This window comes from Xenopus laevis, chromosome 7S (genome assembly GCF_017654675.1).
Source record: "Xenopus laevis strain J_2021 chromosome 7S, Xenopus_laevis_v10.1, whole genome shotgun sequence".
Classification (NCBI taxonomy): domain Eukaryota; kingdom Metazoa; phylum Chordata; class Amphibia; order Anura; family Pipidae; genus Xenopus; species Xenopus laevis.
In genome coordinates, this window is record NC_054384.1 from 109,569,377 (window position 1) to 109,590,475 (window position 21,099).

The following is a 21,099-nucleotide window of genomic DNA, read 5'->3' on the forward strand; positions in this document are numbered from 1 at the left end:
AATTTCGAGTCCATTTCAATGTTCTCTTGACACAAGTTTATAATTGCGCCGGGGGCTCAACCATCGCCCATCAGCACACAAGAGGTTTTAGGGTGGTGACACGCGCTAAGATTCCGGGGAGATTAGTCGCCCAGCGACAAATCTCCTCTTTTTCGGGCGACTAATCTCCCTGAAAAGACTTCCCATGTAAATGTAATCGTCGGTGGGCTGGCACTCGGGATGCTTCGTTTTCCGAATTTGCATCACAAGGAAACTTCGGGTGAGTAATCTCCCCAAAATCATAGTGTGTGTCACCACCCTTAGAGCGAATTAATTTTAGGGCCCCCAACATATCCAGAGATTGTCCTGTTTTACCAATATATGTAGAAATTGCTCTTTAATTAGTGGGGATGCACCGAATTCGGTGCAGGATTTGGCCTTTTTCAGCAGGATTCAGATTCGGCCAAACCGAATCCGAATTTGCATATGCAAATTAAGGGTGTGAGGGAAATTGCTTGAGTTTTTGTCACAAAACAAGGAAGTAAAAAATGTTTTCCCCTTTCCACCACTAATTTGCATATGCAAATTAGAATTTGGATTTGGTTCAGTTTTCTGCCTATTATTTCACGAAAGATTCAGGGGTTCAGCTGAATCCAAAATATGGATTTGGTGCTTCCCTTTTAATTATAGCCTCATGGGGCCCCCTGTACCTCCTGCCCCCCCCCCCCCCCCCGCAGGGTCTGCTTTCTCTGCTACTGGGAGGTATTAATAAAAATCAGTTTTTTAACTCTGACACAGCAGTGCATTAAATGCCTTACAAGAGAAGCGCCTGTGCAGCCTGAAGGGGATAACTGCATCAAATAAAGGGGAAATAATGGTGTTTAAACAGACACACTGGCATGATCACATTACATGGAAATTCTGCTTGATTAATATAACCCACCAGCCAGGTCTGCTCCCACAGAGCTTACAATCTATAGCTAAAAGATGTATAGTGCTTATTGCAGTGTATTGGTGGCAGGGAGGGGGGGCTGGTGTGTATCTTTCCTCTGTTTGCTCATGATGAGCTAAGTTTGTAAAAGAGATAAAAGGGGGGGGGGTGAGACAGGGGAGGGAGGGGGAGACTCTTTCTTTCATTCTCTAACAGGGTGAACTTTTTGTCCAATGGGGAGAGAGCAGAGGAGGGACAGGGACTCGCTAAACCCACTGCAGAGAGGGAATTGGAGGCAGAGAGAGAGCAGCAGGCAGGGGAGGTGCAGGAGACAAGGAAAGCGCAGCAGAGAAGGCGCATTGGGTGCAGCAGATTCTACCGGGGACACTTACCTCCAGCACTGGGCACCCCATCCCTGCCCTGACTACCCCACACCTCTACAAACCCCACTCAGGAGAGGAGACAAGTGCAAGTGGAAATGAAGAATCTCTGGCTGGTACTTTGTATCCATGTGGGGCTCCTCTTGGGCAAAAGTAAGTGACTCTGTGCTGTCATTGTCTGCTGTCAGTCTGTGGGGGTCAGGGGCCCCTGGGGCCCTATCTGAACAGGGACTGACATTCTGTCTGTTGGGGGGTTCTTGGGCAGTGGGAGTAAATGTGCAAATAATATGTGGATTTTATGTGCAAAGTATTATTTTATCCTCCTTCCCCTGCGCTTGGAATGCATTGTCTTTGGGGGGAGGGGAGACTTTGGGGGCACAATCACCCCTTTATCATGTTTCATAAAGAATCTGCAGCATGAGCACAATGGCACCCCCTCTACTGAGAATGGCTCATTCCGGGACCCACTGTGGGTCTGAGATGCAGTGAGGGACTGTTTGACTGGTGAGGGGGGAAGGGGGGTGGTACTAATGATTTGTGTGTAGAATAAGTATTGCTGTCACCCCCCCCCCTCCCTGTGAGCAATGAGATGATCTGAGAAGCACTGGGGTTCAGTGGAGAGTGGCAGGATTAGGGGTGTTTGGGGTACCAGTTATAGAATGATTCATTGTCTGTGGTTGGGGTACAGTTTTGTTAATGTTTAGTAATACCCCAAATAACTAGAACCCTCTGTCTGATATATCTAGTATTGCTGTCACCCCCTCCCTGTGGGGAATGAGATGATCTGGGAAGCACTGGAGTTCAGCTGAGGGTGGGAGGAATAGGGGTGTTTAGTGGTACCTACTATATCTGATATATCTATAGGGAATTAAAAATTAAATATATTGTTTACCATATGGTGAGAGTGACTTGGTTTTTATGAAGACATAACCCCCAGAGAGAAAGTTGGGTTGTTACTTTTTGTGGAGCGTGTTAATACTAATTTGTACTCATCCCCCCCTCTGCCCGGGACCCCCTCTCTCCAGAGCTTGGTAATGGGAGCGTTTGATGGACAGGGGTGACCATACAGCTTAATCCCATTACTAATGACTTTAATGTTCCGCTGCCAAGTTTTACTGCAGTAATTAAAGCATGTGCCGGAGTATTGCAGCGAGTGCACTTTTCCCTACGGCTCAGATGCACTTTAGTGCTTGGGTCATCGACTGGGGCTCAGGTATTAAAAAAATAAATAAATAAAAACCTGACAGGGGAGCTCAGTATTCAGATTCCATCATGCCACCCTTCATCTTTCTGATGCTAAGAGTTGTAGTTTAACCACAACCATAGGCTTCATATTGTACATTCCTGATGAATGAATACTGACAGCTTGTTGCCTGGCTGTACTTACTGTTCTGCAGTCCCCTGACACTGAATTGCCTTAATACAGTCAGAGCTATGGTTCCAGGGCTTTAGGGTGGCAGGTCGGGGTGCAGTCTACCCCACAGTTACACCAGCCCTTACTACACACATACTCCCCTCCCTGCAAATAAATAGGCCCCTGGTTGCACAAAATGAAACAAAGGCCTCTCTGGATTTCATCATGTTGGGGGTTTGTGCTACTCTGGGGGTGTAGGTGCTGAATGTGGGGGTTCTGCTCGTAGAGATACAGGCTTGATTTGTCATTTGATATATATAAAGTTGCCCCAATTGTCATGGGGCAGTTATTTCTACTGCTGTCTTGGGGATAGTGTTGGTGCTGTGTAATTTCCGACACGAGAATAATAATAGCAGGGAGCTGTTTATGGAACGCAGACGCACAGAGCACCCACTTATGGCTTTGGAAAATTAAGGCTAGAAAATAGAATTTCTATTAAGGTTTTATCCCCTAGCTGCTGTCACGCTGAATATTTCCTATAGATTCCCCAATAATAATAATACAATTACTGTTTCTTTTTATTTAGACGTGTGGCTGTTGGAGCATGCTGGGAGTTGTAGTGCAGCACTAGAGGACTGCAGGTTGGCTGTCATTGTGCTGATATTTTGGGAGAGATCTATATCCCTTTCTAGAGTGAAATGCATGGTGTGCCCCGCAGGCATTGTGCTGTTACTCTATAGCCCTATGGAGATGTTTTAGCACTTACCCCTCATTGATTTTCAGTAATGGCCCAAAACAATGGCCGGTTTCAGTGTAAAATCAGTGGGAGCTTCGGCAGAGCCGTCGCCTCACCACCTAGAAACCAGACGCATGAAATCTACATCCTACATGGCTAATTTGCAATTAATTTCACAACGCCTGTTTCACCGAAACTATTGCAGTCTGCAGCATGCCTCTAAATGAACTGCTAATTAGCCATGCGAGAGGTTGTTATTGTTCGTGCCACCAGACGGATACTGATGTGGGAGAGGTGCTAAGTCCCTTCACTCAAAGACATGGGACCATTGGGTTAGTGGGACAGCTAGGTTTTACAGGCCCTTGTTATTCTAGGTCAGCTGAGTTTGATCATTGAGGGACCATAATTTGGTTAAAAAGTCATGGCCTGTTGTAGTGGTGTAGGTGATGTCGATGGCCCTGCTTGATATAAAGCATATAAACTCCATAGGATGTCTGATACATGGACTTGTCCTTATATTGAGACCTGAATTCCCTCACAGTGGAGCAGAACCCCATCATTGATGGAGAGAGAACCTTCTCCAGCTTGTTGGCCAATGTTCTTCTCCTTACTGAAATTCTAGAGCACACTGGGCATCATTGCAGCTTATTGTTATGGCAGCCATGGGTCCATGGTGGGAACATTTATTTTGTAACAGCTGATCCCCCCCCCCCCACATCTCTATTGCAAATCATGTGCTATTGTTTGTTGAAATTCATGGCCTGTTGTAGTTGTGTAGGACCTATGCCGAGGGCCCCAGGGTGGCTGTGCTTGATTTAAAGCATATAGGCTCCATAGGATGTCTGATACATGGGTCCTGTCCTTATATTGAGTCATGAATTCTCCCACTGGGGAGCAGAACCCCATCACTGATGGAGAGAGAACCATCTCCAGCTTGTTGGCCCATGATCTTCTCCTTACTGAACATTCTTGAACACACTGGGCATCAGTGCAGCTTATTGTTACGGCAGCCATGGGTCCATGGTGGGAACATTTATTTTGGAAACAGCTGATCTCCCCCCGATCTCTATTGCAAATGATGTGCTAATGTTTGTCAAAATACATGGACTGTTGTAGTTGTGTAGGACCTATGTTGAGGGCCCTGAGGGCCATACTTGTTATAAAGCATATAGGCTCCATAGAATGTCTGATACATGGGGCCTGTTCTTATATTGAGACCTAAATTCACCAACAGTGGAGCAGAATCCCTTCACCGATAGAGCGAGAACCTTCTCCAGTTTGTTGGCCTATGATCTTCTCCTTACTGAACATTTTTGAACACACTAAGTATCATTGCAGATTATTGCTATAGCAGCCATGGGTCCATGGTGGGAACATTTATTTTGGAAACAGCTGATCCCCCCCCCCTCCATCTCTATTGCAAATGATGTGCTAATGTTTGCCGGGTCAACTCAATTTGAAGATAAAATAAGGACTTTATGGATCCCTGTCAGTCCCTATCTCCCTCTCACTGGAGATTTCCTTGTGCTGTTGGCAGTGATGAATTGCTCTGTCTAATTGCAGCCTTTAATTTAGTGCCCACGCATTGCTGGCATCTCATCTCAAAGAAGAAGAGATAGGTAGAGCCAAGAGGTCACATTGCAGGCATTTCTGTCTGTCATCTTGGCATGGACAGCTCAGGAGATAACAGGTCTCTCTGCTTGGCCAACTGAGGCGACGATGTCTTTATCTCATGGGAGAAAGGAAGGGGGTGGGTGGGGGTTGCTAATTTTAGAAGGGTCAGGTGGGGGGTGCGCTGATATGACAAGGACTGGACCGAGACAACAGGTATGTGAGACACAAAACAGGCGAAACTTATCAGCTCCCACGAGACTAAGGTGGCTCCAACAATGAGCCTGTTGTACTCGGCCAGGTTGGGACCATGAGAAAAAGTCCTTGTCACTCGCAGACCTGGAGCCAAACTGCTCCCCATTGTCCTCTCTGTGGTGCGAGGCTCTGAAATATCAGCCCACCAGACGTCATTCTGAGCATAAAAGCCTGGTTTGTAGGATTTTATGCTCAAAAAGAAAAAAAAAATACAAAAAATAAGAAATCTATTTAGGGAACCTCCCCCACCACCATTTAGGCTTGGCCTCCTGAGATCCAAATATAAATTCACCTGGAACAGAAGTATAACTTGACCCGTTTAGATCATAAGGGTTATTATATACAGGGAATATGGAATGAAAGAGTAGGAATTGGGGGCTGTACAGAGGAGCTTACAGTCTAAAATTTAATTTTAGGCAAATCTCCCATTTATGCTTGGCCCCCTGAGATCCAAATATGAATTCACCTGGAACAGAAGTATAACTTGGCCAGTTATTATATACAAGGAATACCAAATGAAAGGATTGGGGGGGTGTACAAAAGAGCTTACAGTCTAAAATGTTATTTTAGGGAATGTCTGATCCAAATATGAATTCACATGGAGGAGCCCTATAACATGGCCAGTTAAAGTCATAAGGGTTATTATATAGAGGGAATATGGAATGAAAGAGTAGGATTGGGTGGGGAGAGTGGCTGTACAGAAGAGCTTACAGTAATTAGTAGCAGCATTATAATTAATTTATGATGAATATCTGTGTTTGGAAAGTTTGGGGGTGGGATCAAACTAGGGATGCACCGAATCCAGCATTCGCTCTGTTTCAGTAGAATTCAGATTCGGCCGAAACCTTTTGCCCGGCTGAACCAAATCCTAATTTGCAAATTAGGGGTTGGTGGAAATCAAGTGACTTTTTGTCACAAAATAAGGAAGTAAAAAATGTTTTCCCCTTCCCGCCCCTAATTTGCATCTGCAAATTAGGATCCGGTTCGGTATTCGGCCGAATCTTTCGCGAAGGATTCGGGGTATCGGCCGAATCCAAAATAGTGGATTTGGTGCATCCCTAGATCAAACAAGGATCTACCATTTGTGTTGCACTTGGGTTATAGAATTATAAATCCCAGCATTTGCAGTTCATAAAGGGGTGCAAGACTGAACTGTTGGGTACATTCCCCCTATCACTCTTTATATTGGTACAGTTTCTTTCCTTGTGTGTCCCCCCAAAGTCCAACCAGGAACCTATCAGTGCCCTCGATCAACCTGTCCTTAGTGGGTGTCTGTAGCGCCCATTTAGATTGTAAGCTCCTCTGCACCGGGGACTGATAGCAATGAAACGCTGAATATAAATAGGCTGCCCAAAGAGCTTACACTCTAATCATGGAAGACACCTATAGAGTGATGCTGTTTGGAATGCCAGTCACAGTTGGCGAAGTGCGTGAGGAAATGAAACATAGTCTAATAGGAGTAATCGCAAGCTCTGCGGGGCGTCGGAGCATTGAAATGGAACATGTTGGAGGTGTCAGGAGAAGGTGGGGGGTATAAGCAATTATAAATAGGAGCTGAGTATTTCTGGTATATTCAGGGGATCTGAATAGCAAAAAAAAATCTCCTCTTTTATTGCTGTTAATTAGGGGATTGTCTCACTGAAGGGCTGGGAAGGGGGTCTCAGGCTCAGCATAGGCCCCTAAAATCCCATTGAGCCGGAGCAATAATTCCAGGCTCTGTTCATTCCTCTTCTCTTCAAGTGCAACCTCTCAGCTCCACATTGAGCAAACAGCTAATCCCCTGACAGGATCACAGCTCTGAATGGAATGATAAGGATGAAAGCGAGGGGGGGGGGTGCATCTCTCCACGGTGCCGCAGTCCTAATGAGAGGCTCAGCCATCCTGCTACACACAGGGACACAACTGCAGCCTTTCCGCTGGGAGATGTAGTTTATTTGCCTTTTTTAAAGAGATAATATCATGGAAATGTTTTTTATTTCTAAACGTATCAGTTAATAGTGCTGCTCCAGCAGGAATCTACCCTGAAATCTGTTTCCAAAGAGATTTTTTTATATTTCATTTTGAAATCTGACATGGGGCTAGACATATTGTCAGTTTCCCAGCTGCCCCCAGTAATGTGACTTGTGCTCTGATAAACTTCAGTCAGTCTTTCCCTCCCAGCAGCCTAACAACAGAACAACGGGAAGGTAACCAGATAGCAGCTCCCTAACACAAGATAACAGCTGCCTGGTAGATCTAAGAACAACACTCAATAGTAAAATCCAGGTCCCACTGAGACACATTCAGTTACATTGAGTAGGAGAAACAACAGGCTGTCAGAAAGCAGTTCCATCCTAAAGTGCTGGCTCTTTCTGAAATCACATGACCAGGCAAAATGAGCTGAGATGCACCTACACACCAATATTACAACTAAATACACTTGCTGGTTCAGGAATGACATTTTATATTGTACAGTGAATTATTTGCAGTGTAAACAGTGTCATTTAGAAATAAAAACTACATCATAAAAACCATGACAGAATCCCTTTAAAGTCATTTTTAGAGACATTAGGACAGATGTATTAAAATATGAGTTTAGCGCTTAATAAATAAAATCTCACCCAAGTTCAATTCATCCCTATGGGATTTTTACAACCATTATCAAATGGTGAGCTCTAACTTTCATCCGTTGATAATTCAAAAAATCCCATAGGAATGAATTGAACTTGGGTTTTTATTTATTAAGCTCTAAACTCATATATTTATATTTTTCTGCCCCTGAATGAAGAGTGATGTTTCGCTTTATATATATATATATATATATATATATATAGATGGAGAGATAGTGGTTTTGTTTGCTCTGTCTCTTGCCTAGCTTTCATATCGCTCCTACGCTTTTCATTCTATTTAAACCTATGTAAACAATAGGCACCTCGAGTAATCCAACTTTGTGACTAATATACTCCCTGCAGGCCTGGGGTCTCTGTGCATCATGGGTAAAATAAAGTCAGTTAGAATTCCTTATCTGCTCAAGCTCAGGAATCACAGCATGTGGGGAATGGGCAGGGGATTATATAGGGCACTGAGGCATTTTGGGAAGATAATGTGAGCCCCTATTATTTTCAGTCTATCATTCCATTCTCACAGAGCCTTTCTTTCATTTGTCCGTTCCTCCCTCTGTCCCGGGCTCTGCGCACTGAAAGAACGTGCATGACCCCAGCAGAATTTGGCTGAATAGAAGCCCCCACGCTCCAATAAACGGCCACAAAGAGCACAAGCAGAAAACAAGGCAAACTGTCTCTTAAACACACCATATGGCGCATTAACTTCCACTTAACACTCTTCAGCCCCCTACAGGCGGGAAGGGGGTGGGTGGGAACAATGGCATTCATGAAAAGTGCTGAAGAGCTTGCACTCCACTGCAGCTCAGTGGGCTGGCAGATCGTTGGGTCACCGACTAAACGCTTTGGGGGGTTAAGCTGAGAGGTGAACTGGAGATAATGGATTTAGGAAGTTTGCAGCCAGGGACGGGCAAGTCTGTACTTACTGCACGATTAGGGACAGATCTACCAAGCAGGGACCCATTTTGGGAGAAGAGCAGTGTTGTCAGAAGAGCTAGCTATTAGGCACATAAAAGGGATAGGTTGATGGAATATTGGGACAGACAGAGGTGCAGTTGGGGGGGTATCAGTATGGGGTGAAGCATTTCGGGAAGATAATGTGAGCCCCCCCATTATTTTCAGTCTATCCTTCCGGCTACAGGGGGTCCCTGAGTATTGAGGGCCCACTAGAGGTTTTGAGCAATGCACATAATACTGCTCACATTTACTGGGGAGTCATATACAGCAGTGCATCATGGGGCAAAGTAAGACCTTGCTCACAAATGACCATCATCATCAGACCTGTAGTGCACTCCCTGCCAGCACCTCCTAAGGGCAGAGACACGTGGAAATTTGGGGAGATTACTTACCCGGCTACGAAACGCCTCTTCTTCGGGCGACTAATCTCCCCAAACTGCCTTCCTGCCGGCTAGAATCTAAATTGCCAGCGGGATGGCACTCGGAGGGCTTCGTTTTCCAAAGTCGCCCGAAGTTTCCTCGTGAGGGCATAGACACACGTGGAGGTTCGGGCGGACAAATCGCCTCTTCTTCGGGCGACTAATCTCCCCGAACTGCCTTCCTGCCGGCTAGAATCTAAATCACCAACTTTGGATGACTTCGGAAAACGGATTGCTCCGAGTGCCATCCGGATAGATTGTAGCCGGCGGAAAGGCATTGCCGGGAGATTAGTCGCCCGAAGAAGAGGCGATCTGAGAGGCGACTACATTTCCCCAAATCTCCTCGTATGCCGTAAGTAGGCATTTTTCCCCTTGTGTTTTTAAAACAACTGTTTGCTTTTCCCTCCAGCCCTCCGTGGGCTTTTTCTTTTCAGTCTATAAGATTAGGGCCCCTCGTTACCTCTCCGTATAAGACCCCCCCTCCCTCACTGCTTATTCTCCCCCATGGAGTTTCGCGCTGTCAGTTTACACAAAGGCACAGAAATCATGAAAGGGGGGAAAGTGGATTAACTGCAGAAAACCAGCTTTTAAAAATCAGTTAAAGCCACTCAGGGGACAGGAAGGGACTTAACAGGCAGCCAGTGACACAATGGGGGAGAGACTCGCACAAAGGGCCCCGGAGCCGCACAAAGGCACATTCTTTCCATAGATGATACATGAGCTGCTGCAACATTAATCACATGGGGACATATGGTTTTTGATGACCCTTTAGATTTCCATGTTATTCCCCAAACTTTCCCTTATTATCCTGAAACTGTCAGATATTAGGGGCAGGCGGCAAGTTTCTTCCTTTCTGGTTTCCACTCGGGCACCGGGGGATCTGCACTTTATTTATAAACGTCTCTAATGTGAGCGCAATAATGATCATATAATAATGATCAGGAGGCCTGGATACTGTGGGTACAAATCATTGCCGGCACCACATGGCAACATATTGCATCACTAGGGCTATATTTTGTACACAGTCGTGTCACTCCAGGTCAGTGTGTAGCAATGTCAGCACCCATCTGTCAGCAGGATAACTTACCCTTTATTCACATTAACAGCACTTGCAGCGGAGGATGCCTAGTGATCAATATAACAGGGAAGAGATAAGAAAGCTTGGCTGGGGAAGAGCAACGTATGAGAGATAAAGTTCTAATGGAATATGAAATGTGGCAGCGCAAATAGGAGCAGAATCCTTGGCTCACACTAAATCACTGGAAATTTGCCGGAAGGGGATAATAATTTAAACTGTCTAATAAATTGGGCAAATTTTGGATTATGATGGCCTGTCACATGGTTTGGTTGAGCCCACGTTTTCTTACGCGCCACCTTTTTCAATCCCGGACACAAAGGCCGTTCCCTTTAACAGATTGTGCAAACACCATTATGCAAATGCAGCTTCAAAAAGAGAAATTAAATCATTCAATGACTCCCTGCGCCTGCACCACAATACCTGCACCACAATACCTGCGCCCACAATACCTGCGCCCACAATACCTGCACCCACAATACCTGCGCCCACAATACCTGCGCCCACAATACCTGCGCCCACAATACCTACGCCCACAATACCTACACCCACAATACCTGCACCCACAATACCTGCACCCACAATACCTGCACCCACAATACCTGCGCCCACAATACCTGCGCCCACAATACCTGCGCCCACAATACCTACACCCACAATACCTACACCCACAATACCTGCACCCACAATACCTGCACCCACAATACCTGCACCCACAATATCTGTACCCACAATACCTGCACCCACAATACCTGCACCCACAATACCTGCACCCACAATATCTGTACCCACAATACCTGCACCCACAATACCTGCACCCACAATAACTGCACCCACAATATCTGCACCCACAATACCTGCACCCACAATATCTGCGCCCACAATACCTGCGCCCAAAATACCTGCACCCACAATACCTGCACCTCAATATCTGCACCCACAATACCTGCACCCACAATACCAGCTCTAGTTTCACACTGCCCGTTTATTTGGGGGCCTCCCGAAAACACAAGGCAGTGTAGCAGAAGTCACCCTGGAATACTTCTTTACAGATCTGATGCTACATTGTTTCAGGAGTCAGAACCAGCAGAACATAAACAACCAGACAATTGAAGCTTAATAGCAATTTCATTCTCACATGTCTGTTACACTGACTGTATATTGGGAAGTTACATTTCCCTTCATTTCTCAACATTGTATTTGTGGGTTTCAATTCTTGTAGAAACTGTCAGCTCTCAGACCTTTATGGCAGAGCATAAATACCCCCAAACCTTGACTAAATCCAACGACCTTTATTATGTACCTGTGCAGCAGCCGAAACTGTATCCCAGACATTTCATTGTTTTCCCTTTCCCCTCAGTCTCCAGATTTTCCTCTAATTGTAAGTTTCCTGGTTCCTGTCACCTGACTGCTAACGGCTGCTCAATGGCTCAGCAAACAGAGATCAGAGGGCCAGTAAATTGCCCCCTCTCTCCTCATCCACATACAATACATTAGATACAGTTCAAAGGAAAAATAAACTCACCCCCCATTGAGTTAATTGGAGTCCTATTTGGACCCATTGCCTTGACTTTACCTTGGGGTCCTGTTTGGTCTCAATGCAGATATATTATATAGATGTCCTGCTTCAACCTACGGCAGTGATTTTTGTATTGGGGTCTTGTTTGGTTTCATTATAGATATATTTAGGGGTCCTGCCTGAACCCTTTGCAGAGATATAATCTAGGGGTCCTGCTTGAACCAATTGCAATGACTTTATCTTGGGGTCTTGTTTGCCCTCATTGTAGAGATACTTAGGGGTCCTCTTTGAACCCTTTGCAGTGATATTATCTTGGGGTCCTGCTTGGTCTCAATGTAAAGATATTATCCTGGGGTCCTGCTTGGTCTTATTGCAGAGATAAAATCAAGGGGTTCTGCTTGAACCCATTGCCTTGAGTTTATCTTGGGCTCCTGTTTGGTCTCAATGCAGATATATTATCTCGGGGGTTCTTCAATCTATTGCAGTGATTTTTATCTTGGGGTCTTGTTTGGCCTCATTGTAGAAATATTTAGGGGTCCTGCTTGAACGCTTTGCAGTGATATCTTGGGGGTCGTGCTTGGTCTCAATGCAGATATATTATCTAAGGGTCCTGCTTCAACTCATTGCAGTGATTTTTATCTTGTGTACTTGTTTGGTCTCATTGTAGAGATATGTAGGGGTTCTGCTTGTTTCCTTTGCAGTAATATTATCTTGGGGGTCCTGTTTGGTCTCAATGCAGAGATATTATCTAGGGGTCCTGCTTGAACCCATTGCAGAGAGTTTATCTTGAGGTCCAATTTGATTTCAGTGTAGAGATATTATAGAGGGGTCCTGCTTGAACCCGTTGTAATGATTTGATCTCGGGGGCCTGTTTGGTCTCAATGTAGAGATATTATTTAGGGGTCCTGCTTGAACCCATTGCAGTGATTTTATCTTGGACTTTTTTTTAACTTGTTTGTACCTATTGCAGTGGGTTCCTTTTTTTACCCCATTGCAGTAGTTTCATCTTGGGGGTTCCTGTTTGACCCCACTGCAGTCATTTTATCCATACGGCTTTTGCCCACAGTAAGTTAATTTGCCCAAAGGAGATATTGACATCAGCCATCGCCCTCTAAGCCTGGGGCTGACAAGAGAGGCAAGGCCCACATTTGGGTGCAACTAACATGGGGGTTGTTACTGTACTACCCTGACTTTGTGTCACTGAGTCTATTTACAATTTATCCATTGATAATGATGCATAAATATGTTTCTAGCGTGCATTAAATATGGAGTCTTTATTCCACACCGTCCACAGAAAATCCATAATCCCCTAAATCCGTGTGATGGGAGCAGATAAGAGCGCAGCATTAACGTAATTATGGTATAGCGGAGTAGCCGATGGATTAGCAGAGGGCAATATTTCTGGCATTATGCATTAAGCAGCTGCCCAGTGATGGGAGAACCCCCATGTTTGACTCCCAAGTGTCTCCTTGTCATCTTCACCCACTGACCTCCATGTGCCTCAAGTGTAAGAAATTTGATTGTAAGCTCTGTAGGGCAGATTAGTGCATTATAAGACTTCACAGAAACATGGTTATGGTGAGAGCCTAATTTGCCCTTCCTTCTAGCTCATGCCCAACCTGAGAGTGGCTTAAAGGTGTACTTTTTGGTGATTGGTGGCACTTTCTAGGGTATATTGTGCAACACTAGGTGGCACTAGTTTCCTAGTGATCATATCCCACTTGACTAGAGACCTGCAGTCACCACTTGGAGCCAAGCTCAACATGCCCCTTCTCTTTTGACAGGTTTTGGAGCCCATTTCTCTCAACAACCCTCGGACAAGGTAATCGTAGCCGGCAAATCTGTCACTCTTCCTTGTGTAGTGATTGGCTACAGAGGTGTGGTCCAATGGACAATGGACGGGCTGGCACTGGGAGCAGAAAGAGACCTTCCAGGTTAGTGGAGCAATGTCTTAAGGAAAAGGAATGACCATTGTGGCATTAGTTGTGTCTTTGTGATTGGAAATGCATATTGTGACATCAGTTTGGCTCAGTGCTAAAGTATGAAATGTATAATTGAGCTTATTTGGTGTTATTTTGTAGGGTGGTCCCGTTATTCTGTGGTGGGAGAGCCATCTTTAGGAGAACACAACCTGCACATTGAAGGTGTTGAGCTTAGTGATGATGCCATCTACGAGTGCCAAGCAACACAGGCAGCACTGAGGTCACAGCGGGCTCGTCTCACGGTGCTACGTAAGTACCAGTCCCTGGGTCAACCCAGCCATTATTTCTTTCTTCCTCTCTGGGACCTGTAGAGGTCATCTTCTCTCACAAGCCACCCTACCGCTTCTCCCTCTCTGTATCAGGAGTATGTAGTAGCAAAACCAGTTGACCCAATCTCTTCTACAGTTCCCCCAGGAGATCCAATGATACCAGGCTCCCCAGTGGCCAATGTCCTGCTTGATGTACCCTACAACCTCACCTGTCTCGCTCCCATTGCTAAACCAGCAGCAGAGATTACTTGGTTCCGTGATGGCAAGAAGCTGGATTCAGCCATCTACACCAAGGTGAGGTCCCTGATCATCTATTTTTTTGTTTATAATTTGCCACATACTGGTTGGTGCTGTTTCCTTTCAACAGTAGGCATAGCTTTCCATTCCCAGCCGTGTCTTATTCCTAATCTCTCTACTGTAGGAGCTGCTATCTGATGGCAAGAGTGAGGGTTCGGCGAGCAGTCTGTTAATCACCCCGAGTCTGGCGGATACCGGATCCAGTTACACCTGCCATGTGAGGAATGAGGCCCTGCCGGAGGGAAGAGAGAAATCTGTGACTCTGAGTGTGCAGTGTGAGTGTCCCCCACTTTGGCTAAACTATGACCTACCACATACTGAAGCCATTCAATGCCAAAATGATATTCCATGATAAATGACTTTCTGTTAGTTTCACCCCAAGATTCATCTAATCCTAATCTCTCTCTTAACTCCCTCAGATCCCCCCAAAGTAACCTTGTCGGTAGAACCCCCTACTATCACCGAGGGCGGCTCCGTCACATTCCTGTGCAGTGCTGTTTCCAACCCGGAAGTGAGTAGGTACAGGTAAGAATTAAGGGTTTATCTGGAAACACTGGGCATAAGGCACCTGTCTAGCCTCTTGCATTTAGTTATGTAGAGATATTCTTTAGGGGGTCCTGCTTGAACCCATTGCAGTGATTTTATCTTGGAGTCTTCTGACCCCATTGCACCAATTTTTTTCCTGGGGTCCCTTTTTTTACCCCATTTTAGCCTCTTGCATTTAGTTATATGGTTGCAATAGCTCTTTATGGCCACTAGGGCCACTTCTTTGGAGCCTTTTCAGCAGAGGCAATTTGCTATATGGCAGCCTCCACCATCCCATATTAATACATACAAGTACACCATGCTGATTACCATTACATTTGCTTGACTATTTATCTCTCCTGTTCATGGTACTGTAGGTGGGCAAAGGGAGGTGTTCCTCTGGCTGTATCAGGAGACAAATACACGGTGGAGGTGGACCACACTTTCTTCACTGCTCCAGTCTCATGTGAGGTGTCCAACAGTGTGGGAGCCAGTAATGTCAGCACGGCTGTCAATGTATTTGTTGCGTATTTGGCCCCTGGGCCCTACCACCTTTATCTTTCGACAGCAAAAGCTTAGGCAAAGTAAAAAGAACTTATGTAATGTCTTTTATTGTCAGCCACAAACACAAGCTCCTTCATGAGACATTCACTTTTTAACCTTACAGAGTTCCCACCACAGGAAAAAGCTTTTATAAGAAATGCGTCACCCAACAAGCCCCATTACCATAAAACATTGATGTTTAAATTTCTCTGCCACTCTACCTATAAACCCTCGTTCTAACATCTGTGCAACACCCAACAGAGGTCAATGGCTAAGCATTTCTTTTAGACAATCACAATTGATCTTTTAGAACTTACTCTGTCTCGTAGAAAGGAGAAGATTGAAATAACCTAATTTATAATGTAAAGTAAAAAGAGGTAAAAAAATACACATTCACCCCTAACACTTAGTTTAGCAATTTAACAAATTATGTTGAACAGCCAAAACGTGGATTGTTATTGTTTAAACACATTCCATGGGTATACATCAAAGAGTAATAGCACCGAAAAAAACTTGACTACCCATTGTTATTTAACTCCTGGGCTGGTGGTTAAAAATTTACTCTGCCACCTTTTTTAAGTACACGTACCACATTACTACTTGGATTATCTCCCTATTCACACCCTCACCTACATGTTATAACCTTCTTATTTCTGAAATACCTTTAATTAACAGAAGCATTATTTCACTACCTAAATAATTGTTGAAAGTCCGAGGTCAATTCCATTAATCTTGTGTTCTTAAACTTCAAAGCCTTCAGGTGTCGTAAAAATACATCTTAAAATAAATGTAAGCCAATTCAGAACATTGAAAAAGTACATCGTCTTCACACCAAAAAATACGTAACAATCTCCTCGTATTTATGTGACTAGTAAAGAATCCTCTTTGTGAATCTATTGGGAGCGCAATTTCTTGGCAAGTTATTCTCCACACGTAGTTAACAAGTTCATACCCTTCCATACCCAACTACCCCTTACAAATATATCTGGAGTTACCCACTCCACACCTAATCCGTGCAAGGAAGCTTGAATACTACCAGAGTAATTCATTTTTATTTTGAACCTAAAATCTCCAAATCGTTCTTCATGCTAAACATACGAACACAGCAAGAGATCCTTTCTTAGTAAGACTACTAGAACTAAAGAAAATACTATCACTATTCAAATTTACTGCATCAATGTGACAAAAACAATTTTTGAATTATCCCCCCTACGTGAAAAATAAGTTTTTTTAAATGCAAAGGAAAATACGCTCTTGGTGCTGACCGAAAACCTGTGCACACAGCCATTCGACTAGTCTAGTTATTGACGTGTCGTGGACTCAATAATGGCCTTGCAGTCCAAGTGACGCAAATTATCTCACATGTCTCAGAAAACATTTCAAGTGTTACATTCACAGTCGTCTTTATGGCAACCACATCCCCTTTAGATGCCTCAGTAATTGTTTCTAGTGAACAGTATTCCGGCTATATTAATACATTAGGGTGTGACCTCCGTGTCCTGACTCAGCCTCCTTGCTTTTTGGCAGGGGAGCCAATTTCAGCAGGCATTTAGAAGCAAGTGACTGAGAAACAACCTTCATGTGCCCCAATCAAAAGTTACTATCATAAGTAAATGGCAACATCTTTATACTCACGGAAATATTCCCCTTTGGCTTTTGGCCTTGGCATCAGACCCTGTACAGTATGTGATCTGTTATCTGGAAACCGATACCCATAAAAGCTCCAAATTACCGGAAAGCATTCCCCTCAGACTCAATTTTAATCAGCTAATTAAAATTTAAAATGATTTTATTTGTCCTTGATCGTTGGATCCTTTATCTAGGCGCAATTAGTGAGTAAGACAACTACATAAATACATTTGTCAACTTAAATAATTAAAATCTTCGATGTACTGATCGTAACTAAGAGTCTTAATCAACCTGAAACCGTACTGTACCCGAATAACATTGTCCCAATCACTGACCGTATGAGCCGTCTAGCGGACCAAAGTTTCAAGGGATCCCTCAGGAATTCAAAATAGGGCAAGATTCCAGCAGTGATAATCCAACCAAACAAAACACATAATAGCAAGAGAGCAAGGAAGAGAAAAACCGGAAGAGAGTCGGAGCTTAATACTTGGAATAAGATACCATGCGACCTTCTGCATGGGGCCAAAGATGACCATCTCTTGTCTTGATGTCATACTTTTACCTGCCAGAAAACTCAATTGCCACCTCTTGCACCCTAGGTTCTCAGCAATGGAAACACACTGTTGCTAACAAAAGTTACCCGTGAAGATGCCGGAGTATACGTCTGTAAAGCTATTGTGCCGCGCATGGGGACTACAGAGAAAGAAGTGACCCTCATGGTGAGAGGTAAGAGTAACAATGAGCCATGACCATTTACCAATACCACATAGTACTCTCATACTAAGCAGATCATTATTATTGCTACTAGGGTACATGGGGGTATTGCAAGGTCTCCACTTTCTCAACTAAACCTGTTGTGTGTTGTAGGTCCACCGGTCATCACTAGTGAAGCCCACTATGAGAGCATACTTGGAGGAAAGGCACGGATGGAGTGTGTCATTGAGTCCACCCCTGCCCCGGACAGAATTGTAAGTCTCATTCATTGGTATGGTCCATCAGAACCCCCATGCTCTCGTTTTCTCACTAAATACACCTATCTCCCTCTCTACTTGACTCATTGTATTGTATCTCTGTACTGTTAGCCCTGTTTGTTCATTCTTGATGATCTCCTTGTCCATTAGGTCTGGGCGTGGGATAAGCAAAGCCTGGAGGAAGGTTCATGGGGCCGTTTCTCAGTGGAGACCCAAGTCACTGAAGTGGGTGTTGTCTCCTATCTGGTCATTGATGGAACAGAGCAGTCCGATTTCTACACGGAGTTCAACTGCAGTGCCATCAATCAGTATGGGGAGGATTCCGTCATTGTGTCTCTGCGGCAGCAAGGTAGGATCATTGATGGATCAGCCTTGGGTCATTAAGCCTAGAGCAAGGTGGTTTGGCGTGGATAATATGATTAAGACACCTATATTTAGTATCTCAAGGGACTTTTCTCTGTTGGGAGTAAAGTCCCCCTGTAGAACAGTGGTTCAAACTGTGGGGCTTCCCCTCCTGGGGTGCCTAGAGCTGTGATAGAGGGGTTGAGCCTAAAGACTAGTTGGGGAGAAATTCTTATTAAAGTCACCTAAAAGTTCATTGTGATGGTTAAGTAGGGTAAAATTTGGTGTCCTATATATTGTCAGAACTTTGACATGCCAATGTTTTCCCTCAATTTATAACCGTGTCATGAGTTAAGGGGAGCCTTCACCAAAGGTTGGACCTCCATGGGGATCTTGAATTGAAAAACACTTCCAACCTAGAACATCATCTCATCTGTTACTCTCTCTCTTGCAGCTACTCTTCCTCTGACGTTCTTGCTGATTGCCGTTGGCTTGGGGACCCTGTGCATCTTTGTACTCGTCATCACTTCCATCCTTTGTTGCCGACGGCCAAAAAAAGGTCAGTGTAGGATCCACCATCTGGTTGCTCCTTATATCTGTGCACCTCTTTGGTTTTACTATTTTGGCTAATCTGCTTGCAGTTTTTGATTTGCTTCATTCTGTTGAGGCATTTCATTGTCTCCTTTCTGATAGACAAGCATCGCTTGCCCAACCTGACTTATCCGAGATAACTTTTAAAAAGTCAGAAACATCACTTTATTTCAATATTACTCTACTTTAGTGAGTGTTACTCATTCAGTCAGAAATAAATAGTGGTTTAGGTGTCAACATGTCTTGAAGAAGTGCTGCTAACGCTATCAATATTTGTACTGTTACATCCTCTATGTCAAGGATATTTTTGGCTGACATTCTCACTTTCTCCTTGAGATAGCCGCCTACTTATCACTCTTTTTGTTTCTCTCTGTAGCAGTGAAGGACTCACAGATTCTAGCCGTGGACGTCTCAGGGAGTGAGCCCAGTGTGCGGCACCCCAGCGACTCTGAGGAAGATCTCAAGGAGCCATTGGTAAGGACAAAGAAGAAAACGAGGGGCATGAGATAGAGGGGGTACCAGAGGAGACGGCATTGTGGGTGAGAGGATATTGTGGTGGCGGTGGAATAATAAAGATGTTACCAGTGGGACAGACTCCATTGAGGTGTGGGCGCGCATTATGAAGAAAAAGTCCTGCATGAACCACCGGAGAATCTATGCGAGGAACCATCAGACAATCGCCAATATTCAGTGTCTGAAGATGATAACTCAACCATTATACTGGCCCGAGCGCACATAAAAAATTATTGTAAAGGCATGCAGTAAAATCGAAGACACAACTGATTTATTACGTCATGAGATGATAGTTAGAAGTAGGAAATATAGATAATTTATACAAGAACAGATGAATTAAGCTGGGCAGTTTGATGTATCTGAGCGACCCTCAAAACCAGACAGGGGAAGATTGTGGCCAAAATACGTTGGGGCACCAAAATGAAAGGTTATACTAAAAATAGGTATAATTAGAAAATCGAATAATGTTGTAAGAACTGTGTGTTGCTCAGTATAAAGCTGCACCTGGTGATGTCAAATACCCCTACAATTCCATGAGCTGTCCTGAGCTGATAAGATACCCATATGTTAACAGCTTCACTGCTTCTTTCAAAATCATCTAATCAAAAAAGCAACATTAGATACCATTGTTTTCTGTTGGAAACCTACTCTTTCTTTGGCACCAGAACTCATTGAAGTGCCAATACAATTAACACTGACTCTATCCTCATAATTCTGCAGAACAATTTCTATTGACAACTCTGGTCTGCTACATTTTGTAAATATTTTTGATAACTTTAATCACAAATACAGACTATTTCTGATAGTGTAGGATTATCTGGGAAAAGCACCTACTAGCACTTTCATCATGTTTCTTTAAAGCTGCTCAGAGTTGACGTGATAGCCAGAGACCACTGATGCCTACATTACAGCTTGTTCCCCCTATAGACTGTTGCATGCCAAAATATGGACACAGTTATTTACTTCAACATCTTAGTCCACCTGACACAATTATGGCGCACAATTCTTAATTTTGATAACTAGTTATTTTAAAAAGAAGGAACCAACAAAGAAGAAAAAAAATATCCCGAGCGTACGTAGGAATCAGGGACATGTGAAAATCAATTTCAGGCTGTGCAAGACGTAATCATGCTTAATGTACAGGACAGGAAAACAAATGCTTTCCAAGCACTACTATCACATCACATTACATATTACAGGTCTTCACAATCAGATTGTGCCTTTACTGTTCTACAATGCAAACATCTGCTACCACAACTAACTGATGGTTTCTTCTTAAAAGAAGTAAATGAGTGTGGATTGATAGCAATGTGTTAGACAATAAGCAATTGCATTTATAAAGACCTACAGCAATGTGACTCCTTGCGGTTCATGGCTAACAGAATGTGACTTCCTACATGGTATGTGGCTAAATAAATGCACTTTATAAAGATCATTGTCATATATTTCCATTCTAGATCTAGTTGCACTTAAACATATGTATCTCTTCCTTAAAAACATGCTGCATCTCTAGATATTGAAATTCTAGCATGACTCTCAGTTTAAAAACTTGCTTTATCCTTTCAGGTGCATCCAAATCTAAAATGTGTGTATTCTCTTTTATCTTTTTTGCTGATAAACA

The 21,099-nt window shown here is 44.0% G+C and overlaps 1 protein-coding gene across 1 annotated transcript; it reads left to right on the forward strand.

Moving 5' to 3' along the window:
- The first annotated feature begins 1,173 nt into the window (after positions 1-1,173).
- Positions 1,174-19,555, forward strand: kirrel2.S (kirre like nephrin family adhesion molecule 2 S homeolog). Its single transcript, XM_041570658.1, has 12 exons — positions 1,174-1,443; positions 13,601-13,750; positions 13,898-14,047; positions 14,204-14,361; positions 14,489-14,639; positions 14,784-14,889; positions 15,267-15,456; positions 17,661-17,787; positions 17,929-18,029; positions 18,183-18,381; positions 18,829-18,933; positions 19,342-19,555. The coding sequence occupies exons 1-12, from the start codon at positions 1,389-1,391 to the stop codon at positions 19,473-19,475; spliced, it is 1,626 nt and encodes a 541-aa protein (XP_041426592.1). The 5' UTR covers positions 1,174-1,388; the 3' UTR covers positions 19,476-19,555.
- Positions 19,556-21,099: the final 1,544 nt, after the last annotated feature.

Bases quoted from the DNA above. Each gene is read 5' to 3' on its own strand.
- kirrel2.S (XM_041570658.1), top strand. From the start codon at position 1,389: ATGAAGAATCTCTGGCTGGTACTTTGTATCCATGTGGGGCTCCTCTTG. The intron at 14,890-15,266 runs GTAAGAATTAAG...ATGGTACTGTAG, and splicing joins CCGGAAGTGAGTAGGTACAG to GTGGGCAAAGGGAGGTGTTC. The intron at 17,788-17,928 runs GTAAGAGTAACA...TGTGTGTTGTAG, and splicing joins AGTGACCCTCATGGTGAGAG to GTCCACCGGTCATCACTAGT.